A 12113-nucleotide genomic window follows, 5' to 3' on the forward strand; every position below is an offset into this window, starting at 1 on the left:
GTTTATATCTCACAATTCTGATTTTTTTTTCTTGCGAGTTTAAAAAAAAAAAAAAAAAAAAAAAAAAATCGCAGTTACTTTTTTTTATTCTGTTGCGGAAATCAATTTTTTATATACACTACCAGTCAAAAGTTTGGAAACATTAATATTTTTAATATTTTTGAACGAAGTCTCTTATGCTCATTAAGGCTGCATTTATTTCATAATAAATACAGAAAAAACAAATAATATTGTGAAATATTATTACAATTTAAAATGATGGTTTTCTATTTTAATATACTTTAAAATATAATTTATTTCTGTGATGCAAAGCTGAATTGTCAGCATCATTACTCCAGTCTTCAGTGTCACATGATCCGTCAGAAATCATTGTAATATGCTTTATTGCATTTATTTATTATGAAATAAATGCAGCCTTAATGAGCATAAGAAACATTAAAAATAGTAATGTTTCCAAACTTTTGACTGGTAGTGTGTATATATATATATATATATATATATAAACTAATTTTTGCCATCACTGCCAATCCTGGTGAAACACCCATATGGCCAAAAAAAAAAAAAAAATCTGGCCACAGTATATTTCAAATGTATGCTAAATATATTTAGCTATATTTTTCAAATTGAAAATATATTTAGTTTAAATCTTAAATATGAAGGTATAATATATTACAAAATATATCACAAAATATACCTAAAATTGGCAGGAAAATACATTACCAATCTTAAAAATACATTTTGGGTAAATGCAAAACTATATTAATATAACTATATTTTTAAACTATACTGCTTTTACAATATAAATACAAAAATACTAAGTAGGAAATATAAGTAACTAAAATTTATCAAAATATATTCATGTACATTTTATAATCTACATTAGCCATATAATTTTGGCCATTTTGGTATATTGAAATATATTTATATATTATATATATATTTTCTATATGGGCAGGCCCTTACAGAATGACCTTTTCTGTATTTTTTTATTTTTATTGATACTCTACCATTTTAAAACATTGTAAAATGTTCAGCTACACCCTCATTGGTAGCTGGAAACATCAAATTAGCTGAAATATTTAACATGCAGTGGATGTTGGGATTCACTGAATTTTATTCATTTCTACAGAAATCATTGGAACTTTCTACTGAGAACACATGTGGGCCTGGTTCTAACCGATTCTCAATAAAATGATGTTGTGTATCTCTTTAATATATCTTGTACTAACCGTCTGACAGAAAACCACATCTCTGCGGTACTGTAGCGACAAACTCATGGCGATAGTGGGAGCGCTGTCTTGCATCAGTAGAAACACCATGGACTTCTTGGCTTTGTCGCTCATCATGGCTACACATTCGTTCAGAGTGGTCAGGAGAGGATAGAGAGCATCACTCCATTCACCTAGAGCCATAAACACATACAGCTAACATAAGGAATGGACATAAAACTGGACAGCCCATATATATAGTTGCAGTTGGTACAATTAATTTGCATTGAGAGGCTTACCAGGAGAGGACCCTTCCACACTGGGACTATCTAAAGTGGGATAAAGACAGAATATGTGTTGTTAAAGACAACCATGGTTATACTAATTATTTTAATTTTATTATTAACATTACATTAATCAGTAAAATAAGCCAACACTATGCGAACACTGCTCATGAAATCTTGTGATGTTGTTTTTGGTTTGTTAGCATAGACGCATATATCACAACTACAACCATGCATTATGCTGCATTATAAGTCGGAAAATGCTGGAAATTCATTTTGTGCTTGGAATAGTGCAAAACGACTGAACATCACCTGAAGTCAGACTTCAAATTTAGAAATCCACAACCGTAATTTTGCTAAGATGCATATGTCACACAAATATGGTGGCACCCAAAGAGATAAAAGATAAACACTAACTTTTGAAGTAAATAAAATGTTTGAATGAGTCAAAGATCCTCTCTGCTGATGATCATGCACCCCCAGAACAAATGCTAACACTGCATAGAATAATTTATTGTCTACAAGGAGACTTCTTTGTTCACAAACAAATTCTTGCAAAGCTAATGCTAGAACTGCCAATCTTCACTCTCAGGCAATAGAACCCTTTGTGACAAAGAAGTGCACTTAATTTTATTGAATGTGCACTTGTAGTGTACTTTAAATCTTAAAGGTATATTTTTAAAAACATGTACTTGCAGATAATATAGTATTATTAAATGGAAAACAAGATTTTCATGACTGTTTCTTAGCATGCTTAAAGGGATAGTTCACCCAAAAATGAAAATTCTGTCATCATTTACTCACCCTCAGGTTGTTCCAAACCCGTATGAATTTCTTTGTTCTGCTGAACACAAAGGAAGATATTTTGAAGAAATTTGTAACCAGGCCGCTTTGGGGCACCATTGACTTCCATAGTATTTTTTCCTACTATGGAAGTCAATGGTGTCCCAGAATTGTTCAGATTCCCACATTCTTCAAAATATCTTCCTTTATGTTCAAAAGAACAAAGAAATGTATACAGGTTTGGAACAACTTGAGGGTGAGTAAATGATGACAGAAGTTTCATTTTTGGGTAACTATCCCACTTTTAAAATGTGCACTTTGTTATAATATCAAATTTTACTTTAAAGTACTTACTTTAACACTTATTTTGATGTATTGACTAACATACTGAAGCACATGTGAAGTACTTGATTATAATTTTAACTGTAGTGTATTATTCAATATAAAATTTAAAGTTAATAATATATTTTAAATGTACTAAATTGCAACTTTATCATTACAAATGAGTAATTACAAATACATGATATTCAAATTTCAACAGAAATGACATTTAAGTATATTTATGTTTACCATAAATGCTTGTCAGTAGGTTCAGCAGCACACTTTAAGCATATTTCAAAGACTATAGAAGGAATTATGAAATTACAAATAAAAATGAACACAAGCCCTACTCAAAAAAAGCTCTCTAAAGTTACATTTAAAGGGTTAGTTCGCCCAAAAATTAAAATAATGCCATTTATTACTCACCCTCATGTTGTTCCACACAAAAAGTATTCTCGTCGCTTTATAATATTAAGGTAGAACTATTGAACTCGCATGTTTTAAATATGTTTTTAGTACCTTTATGGATCTTGAGAGAGGAAATGTCATTGCTTTGAATGCAGGCCTCACTGAGCCATCGGGTTTAATCAAAAATATCTTAATTTGTGTTCCGAAGATGAATGAAGGTCTTACGGGTGTGGAACGACATGAGGGTGAGTAATAAATGACAGAAATTTTCATTTTGGGGTGAACTAACCCTTTAATATAAATGCACACTATAAAACATTTTCATTTAATTCCAATTAATATGAAATTAACATGAAATAAAGTATCCAAAAACATTACATTCAGTTCCCACTAAGTATTTTCTTTCAAAGAATATATAATTTCTGTAATAAGTATTATGCTAAAGTGTACTTCTTTTTCACTTTAACTGTTGGAAATTTGGTGATATCAAGTATAAATTTCCCACATCCGATTTTGAATGCAGCATTATCAGATGTGCCTCTAAAAGAGGATGTAAAACTGAAAGCATATGTGGTATTTGAGCAGTTTTTAAAAAGAATTTGAAAAGAACTTAACACAGGGTGGAACCTACAGGAGTGAGTGTTAGGACTGGATGGACATGCAGGATTCAGTAAGGGTGAGGATGGTGATAGTAATGTTGAAGAGGACTGAGCTGAAAGAGGTTGTGATGAGGTCAGGGGGGTAGAGGAGGAAGGGGAGAAGATCCTGTCACCAGGGTTGATCCAGAACGCATTGCCCTGGCTACCTCTCTTGCTAGTGTCGGCCTGTTGGTCAGACAGGAAGACGTCTTCACTGCTGTCGCTCTGCAACCGTTCTCTCGTCAGCAGCCTGTCCACACAGCGGATCACACACTCCAGACTCTTAACCACATTGAGCCAGATCTTTTCCTGAAGGACAAAGAGAATATTAAAGAGGATTTATTTCAGATAAAGAAGTCAAATCATGAGGGTATAATGTCAGTCTCTGAATGACCTTACCCACTCCTCCTCCTGCCAGTTTAAATTCATGGATGCTCTGTTCCCCTTTCCGCTCCATTTGGCCTGTGGAGAGCCTTGATCGTTCCTCAGGACCACACGCTCAGTGTCGTGGGCGGACGGAGAGCCTCTGGATGCGATGAACTCCGGGCGCTGCAGCACTCAGTGCCTGGATAGCTGTAGTTAGCAGCTTACTGTCACACACTGTCACCAGCTGCCGCGTCTGAGAGAGACAGAGAGGAGATTGCACTTACTCATTAAGTGGATCTGAAAAGCTTTTACTTGGAAGATCTGTTGAACATGAGAAACACTATATAATAGCTTAACTATAGCTATAATAGCTCTGGGGTTCACAGAAGTTGATGTCTTCATAGTTGGGTAAACTTCTATAATGGTGAAAGGAAGCTACAGCAAATATATTTCTGCTTTCCCATTAGCTCCAACAGCAAAAGAAAAAAATATAAATAAACTTGATTTATGATGTTAACTGTGGAAATACATAATCACAATCTGTGAAAAGGGTCCATAACATTTACAAACTATTGCTTAAATATAAAAAAATATTCATGTACATTACAAGTTTTATGAAACTTTGATTAATAATGTTTCATAAATATTCATAATTGAATGAACAAGAACTACTGATCTGTTAAATTATAAAATGTTTGTTCATGACTTAAGAAGAAACCGTCTGGTTGGCATATAAAGTGACCAACCAAAGTTGGTTTTGTTTTACGTGCCATTTAGGGGTGGGTTAATCTGAAATATATTATACCACAATAATTGGTATAGAGTATAATGGAGTATAATAGAGTATAATAGAGTTATAATAATATTTCTGTCATGACAACTCTCTAAATGTTTGGCATGGTAATGGATATGACAATGTTGATATGTTTGGTCTTGGCAGGATAGATCTGCTACGCTGCTGCTGCAGAGCAAGTACATGACTTGGTACTGCCAATACATACACGACACACTGCTATGAACAAGTAAGACATGCTGCTGCTGTACAATATAGCGTACATGAATTACCCATAGCAGATCTATACAGGTGGAGCTGGGGAAGGTGTAGGGTTTCCTGAGCTGCAACTACAACAAATGCTGACAAAGTATTTTAAAGGTTGAGCAACGAGCTCATTGGCTACTGATACAGCAGGAACCAATCAGCTGTGCCCTACAGAGAATATGATTGCAAGCAAATTGAATTAAGGACTTATCAGCCTGCGCCATCTAGAGTTTCATGAGAGAACTTTGTATATAACATTAAAGTTCATAGAAAATTAATTAATAGAGAATAACAGAGTAATAGAGATATAACACTCAAAAATCAAATAATAGACTTATAATAATAAATGGAGTTATAATAATAAATTATTTTATTAATATAATTTAATAAAAATAACTTAAATAAAACATTATTACATTTTAAATACATTTTTTAAATAAAATAAATAATAGTTGTGTAGTTTCTATGAATGGCTGTACAGGATAGTGTAGAATTTGTGCTCAGAATTTCTGTTGTTCAAAAGTTCAAAATATTTCAGACATAAACAATGGGGAATATATAGCTCTGCTTGCTGGTAACTAGTTTAATTGCTATTTCAAGTGCTTCAGGCAAAACTATCTTTCAAAGAGTCGTACTGTGTGCCATTATTAAGTTGCGTAAAGCCAACCAATCAGAAGGGAACTGGTGATTTCAGCCAGCTCTAGTGTGCAATATGCATTAGACGGTCAGTGAACAGATTGTAAGTGGTCCATGCAAAGCCTCCCACCTTGTCTGTTAGGATAGCGAGAGTCCTTTCCAGTGCATTGGTTGAGCGTTCTTTGGCAGCGCGGGACAGACGCTCAGTGTAGTAGCTGACCTGCGTCTTAAGAGTGTTGATATGGGAAATTATTTCTTTAGCTTTTAACACATCCTGTGGCTGGTACCGCATTGAGAGTGGAGCTGACTCCCCGGCGCTGAAATGAGACAGATCATTAAAAACAAAACAACAACACAGTCTCCAATTCCCCATTTGTTATCACTTGTTCAGCTGCACAAGCTGTGACCAAGTGGACTATACTGCAAATGAGATGGTGTGATTTTCAAGCACACACAGAAAACATACAGAAACACAAAGTGCTCACAATCGGATGGAGTAGGAAAGCAGTTTTTTGCTAACACATCATCTTTGAAAACACAAATGTTGGTGCAAACAAGAAAGATCCTTCAGATTTAATGGAAGTGAAGGACTCGACGCTGACTGATCATAAACAAGATGAAACCACCACATGAAAATGACAGGAAAACAGTCAACAACCCTGAAACTCACCCTTCACCCTCATTCGCACTGATCAGAAAGCAAACAACATAAGGGCAACTGATTACAATCGCGGTCAAGTAATAAGTGTGAAATAAAATATCAATATATAAAAGATTTGAGACTGATCAGAAAGCAAACAACATAAGGGCAACTGATTACAGTCATAGTTAATGCGTTAAATGTGAAATAAAATAGCAATATGTATAATAAATAAATTCCTCACACTACAAGAATCAAGGCCCATTATCACGAAGACTGATAACTATAATGACAACTATATTAGTTTCCACACCAATGGATGATATTGCTCTGAGATTCTGATTGGCTGTCAACGTTTTTTTTTTATTATTCATCAGTTGGAAAAAATCAGTGTGAAAGTGATTCCAATTATATTGTGTCTCTGTGTTGTTCTCATTATAGTTGTGGTGTGGAAAGATTTTTAGAACTATATCTTTATTGTTATCATTATAGTTATCATCCTTGGTGTGAATGGGCCTTAACACAATAAAAAAGCCTAGCAGAGCAACACAAAAACTTTTATTCATATTTTTCACAGATTTTTTTAATAAAAGGTCTTACTGCTTTTTGGCTTCCTCAAATTTCTGAATGAGTTTCCTCAGTCCGCTGCTCTTAAAGCCCTGATGGTGTGCCGCAGGGGCCCCTGTGGTCACCACATCATATGTGTGATCTGTTCAAAGATGTATGTTATGTAAAGACCAGCCCTTTCTGAGAGAAATGCACATATTGACCATAGATCTCTCACCGTAGCCAGACTCGCCCTGCACTCTCATCCGCTGAACGTGGAGGTTTGTAGGCATGAACTCTAGTTTCTTCTCTCCTTTCAGAGTGCTAGATTTGAAGGAAGGACCTGCACGATAGTAGGTGAGAGATAAATACAAAGTTGAAATCACCTTTAATTATAATGCCCTCTCTTCCTCTGTGACAGGGGCTTTATACATGAAATCTTTCTGGTTGAGTAGATGCCACAAAACTTACCCTTGTATTCGTGTAAATTACTGAGAGTCTCCTGATAGGTGAGGATGATAGTCTGGTACTGAGTAATGATCTGTCTCCTTAGATTCTCCCAGCAGGGGGACAACTCACCCAACTCTTCTAGCTCACAAACCCTGCATGCAGACAGAAATGTGCAACAACATAATACAATCTCATTTACAAATATTATATAAATTCATAGTGTTTGAGTATTGTTAGGAAGAAGCTATTATATGCTAATGCCACATTATTGAAATCCAATGAGCTGCACAAATGAAAGTCTTGACTGATTCTTGAAAAGAACTGACTCAAAAGAGTCATTCTGAGCATGAGCGCTAACCGTGAACTGGATTTACCTGGCAGCATCTTCCTCCAGCAGTAGTTTGACGAACTGTCTTGGTATGTGCAGGGAAAGCACACTCTCTGCCATCTGCTCCAGAACACGCAGGTGATTTCCATCAGTGGTGGGAAATCGGTACATCCGTGAAATAGTGCCTCCAAACACTGCAATCAATCAATCAATCAATCAATTAATCAATCAATCAATCAATCAATCAATCAGTCAATCAATCAATCAATCAATCAATCAATCAATGAATCAATCATTCAGTCAGTCAATCAATCAGTCAGTCAGTCAGTCAGTCAATCAATCAATCAATCAATCAATCAATCATTCAGTCAGTCAGTAAATCAGTCAATCAATCAATCAATCGCTGTGTCCAATTGTGAAATGCATGGAAAAGAAATGCTATGAAATTCCAATTTTTGTCTTGCATTTTACTGCATTGACTGAAGCATTGTAACTAACTACTACTACTTGAAATCATTAGTTTGAAATTAAATTCTTTAATCAAGTATAATCGGCATTGATGGAGTTTTGACATAATATTTTCATACTGAATTGTTAGTGGTATTGTCTTGCATATGCCATTCAAATATTTGGGGTCAGTAAAAAAAAAATAATAATAATAGTTTTATTCATCAAGGATGCATTAAATTTATCAAATTGACAGTAAAGATTTTTAAAATATTATAAATTATTTCTATTTCAAATAAATGCTGTTTTTTTTTTTTTAAACTTTCTACTCATCAAATAATCTTGAGGAAAATGTATCACGGTTTCCACCAAAATATTAAGCAGTAAAACTGTTATTAAGCAGTAGAACAACACTGATAATTAATAAGAAATGCTTCTTGAGCACCAAATCAGCATATTAGAATGATTTCTGAAGGATCATGTGACCCTGAAGACTGGCGTATGTTGCTTTGCCATTACAGGAATAAATTACATTTTAAAATATATTTAAACAGAAAACATTCATTTAAATTGAAAAAAAAATATTTTACAATATTACATTTTTATTTTTCATCAAATAAATCCAGTCTTGGTGAGCATTAGAGACTTCTTTCAAAAACATTGAAAACATCTTACTGACCCCCAAAACTATTGAATGTTAGTGTATCTAACCACTCATAGTTGCATTTATACTGTAACATGAGCACTGTTGATTTTTGTGTGCAGTAACTGAAAATAAGATACATGCTGAATAAAGGATTTTACTCATGCAGAACTAAAGCCTAAAACCTAAACTGACATAAAACAAACATTTTGCTTCCCCAAAGCACTAGTATTTCTATAAGGAGATCTAGTTATAGTTTTTATAATGTATTCACACAGCACACAGAATATTTAATGCTCTATAAATAACTGTTCTTGTGTTTTAATTGATGCAAGAAACGTTTTCAGAACCTCTTTCACAGCTGACATGCCTGTGGTATTCACGAATCTTCACAGCAGGAAGTGAAAGCTATGGCCCATTGATTCAGTTACGAGGGGCATATTTAGAAATAAACAGCTGCCTCCAGATGGAATGTAGCTGCAATAATTAAGAAATAAAAATGCACAGATTTTGTACAGTATATAGACATCAAAATTAGACACTCACCTGCCTTTAAAAGACTGTCTTTACATAAGGAGGCAGATTTTCCTTTTACTCCCATAGATTCAGTCAGACTTTCATCCACAGGTAACACCATCTGTGAAAAACACGAGAATGAGACACAGATTTACAGAATTAAATAGAGACTTGTGGCTTTTTAACAGAAGTGTAGTCCCTAGTGTTATTTTAGTAATATTTATATACAGTACTATTATAATATTTATTAATATTTTCAATTAGCTTTTATTATATATATATATATATATATATATATATATATATATATATATATATATATATATAGCTTTATTTTATTTTTAATTTTAGTAATTTTTGTATTTCAACTTGAACTTACTTTATTTCAACTTTATTTCGTTTAAGTTTTTATCTAATATGTGTATTTTATTTTATGTCATTTTATTTTAATGAACGAAATCAATTTTTAATAGTTTTAGTTAACCTTAATGACACTGCTAGTTGAAAAAAAAAAAAAAAAAACTACTGAAAGTCTTGTCAAGGGATTGTCTAATTATTAAATCAGCCATCAGCCACCCTGCTCTTTAAATATTGATTTTGGACACCGGCCACTTGAAAACTCACATCAATAGACCACTAATGTATAGTGTGAAGAACAGCGTACGTAAGCACTCACCCTGCCGTTAATTGTGTCTGAACGTGCCAGAGGAGCTCGCTGGTCTCTCCTATCCTCCATCTGCCATGCGATGATGGTGATGTTACCCATCCGCTCACTCTCTGCTGATCTGAGCCAGTGAAATGACCACAAATACCTGTCAGACTACATTTCCTGGAATTCCTATTAAATGATATGCTAATGTTATGCTATGGAATTACACATTGGCTTTGTGCCTATATTTATCTCACATACCGCAATGTGAGGTGTAGCCTGTGGTGTTTGTCTTGAAACAGCTCTTTTACTGTAAACATAGCTGAACCGAGCAGGTACATCTAATAAAATAGAGTCGAGTTTATGAGGCTGAGCAAAACAGATGCAAAATGTTAAGAAAAAAGGTTTCTGTCTTACAGTCCCCTGTGAGCGGTCCTTCACATCATAGACAGACAGTTTGATTTGAGTCTGCTGGGTAATCAAAGAGTCCTGGAAGAAGGCAATGCTGCTCAAGAAGATTGGATTACTGGTTCCCTGAGGAAAAAAAGAAAAAATAGATAAAAGAAAGAACTGCAAAATCTGATACTTTCAGGCTTTATAGGGCCCTAGAGATAAAAGATGTTTCCTAAACACATGTGAAACACAACACATTTCCATAAATACCCAAGATTTTTATAGGTTTGTAGGCAAATTATATTGGTGACACTTTATTTTACAGTGTCCATGTTACACATTACATGTAGTTACTATAGTAATAGGTTTAACCGTCCAAAGGCCAATACAGCCATTTCATTTGTGATTAAAATATCTTAAAATGTAATAGATGTATATATTTTTTATTCTGGCATAATTTTATAACATCATCTATCAACATAGTGCAAAATGGTATTAAAATTATGTGTAGAAGTCATTGCTTTGTTATGAGAAAGAATGTCTAGAAAAATGAATTTCATTGATGTCATTCGGAGTAACCAATATAAAGGGACCATTTTTGGATCAAGTCATGCGGTCAGTATCATATGACAGGATGTGAAAACATTCAGACACCTGCAAAGGACCACGTGGTGGTCGTGAAGGAAAGTAACTAACTCTCTCTTAACTATATAAAAAAAAATCATGTTTTCACTTGCTCGTACGCATGTCCTGAAACATTAGGTCATTTGGTACAACCGCAATAAAACATGGAAAATGTTGTAATATTTAAAAAACTTGTACTAAATATAAAAGGTTTGATTGTTCTTTTGTTATCTAGCTAGAAAGCTAACTACCTAGCTAGCTAGATATCAGCCTGTTAGCATTGTTTGAAAATATCGTCATTCAGTATAACCAAAAGTGTCATTTTTGTAAAACCGAAATTTTGATTAAACCGAATGACTTTTTTGGTGACAAATTTTGTCCATCTTGTAAAAAATGACAAAAGCAGTGTTAATTGATTATAAAAACCACATAATCTCATTGTTAACACTTAATAAAACTTAAAAATCTCCATTATGTTTTTTTACACTTTTAAAAACCTTATTCGTCAATGACCCTTATATGACCAACAAGTAAAATGAAATTCTGATAGCTTTGTAATGTAAATCAATGAGAAATAACAGTATAGCAAACTAGCATACATTGCATATAAATATAAGTTGTCACTCTATCCCTGCATCTGTTTGTATGGCTACTTCCAGACTAGTAGGCGAAAAACAGTGTGTGAGCAGATTAGTATGTCTGAATTCATAGTTTTCATAAAACAGTAGGCGAAAAGTGCCCAGATGACCAGTGAGATTCTGTAGTGCACATCCGATGGACACTTTACTATCCCATGAGGCCAAGGGAGAGGATTTGTGAAAAGCTGTGAAGCAACGCAACTGACGCCGCAGGTCACATGACAGTGACAACATGCCATGGCAGATGTAGTACATCTGAATTTCACTACACACATTCATACTATATAGGACATACTTTTTTTAACGGTCGCAAAACAAGTTTCAAACCAAATGTAGTACCTACTATACAGTATGCAATTTCAGACGCAGTATATATCTTCCAATAATGCCAATAAGATGGCATTTAAAACTTATTTCAGCATATTCTCGCCGGGAACCTCTTACTTGGACAGGAAGAAACCATCTGACCGACATGTAAATTGGCCAGATCAGATGGTTATACCATGACACTAAAATGATTACCACATTCATATTGTTTGAAATTAACTTCAAAGAA

General features: G+C 34.1%; 1 protein-coding gene across 1 annotated transcript in view; it reads right to left on the bottom strand.

Annotated features, from left to right (window-relative positions):
- The window catches only part of inpp4aa (inositol polyphosphate-4-phosphatase type I Aa), a 33404-nt gene that overhangs the window by 5429 nt on the left and 15862 nt on the right, over positions 1-12113 (bottom strand). The window contains 15 exon segments of the mRNA XM_051906223.1: positions 1230-1402; positions 1508-1537; positions 3810-3951; positions 4042-4191; positions 4193-4261; positions 5814-6000; positions 6354-6371; positions 6924-7032; positions 7108-7212; positions 7341-7471; positions 7694-7841; positions 9284-9374; positions 9930-10038; positions 10164-10243; positions 10320-10436. Coding sequence (XP_051762183.1) covers positions 1230-1402; positions 1508-1537; positions 3810-3951; positions 4042-4191; positions 4193-4261; positions 5814-6000; positions 6354-6371; positions 6924-7032; positions 7108-7212; positions 7341-7471; positions 7694-7841; positions 9284-9374; positions 9930-10038; positions 10164-10243; positions 10320-10436 — 1659 coding nt within the window.

This window comes from Ctenopharyngodon idella, chromosome 9 (assembly GCF_019924925.1).
Source record: "Ctenopharyngodon idella isolate HZGC_01 chromosome 9, HZGC01, whole genome shotgun sequence".
In the NCBI taxonomy this organism is placed as follows: domain Eukaryota; kingdom Metazoa; phylum Chordata; class Actinopteri; order Cypriniformes; family Xenocyprididae; genus Ctenopharyngodon; species Ctenopharyngodon idella.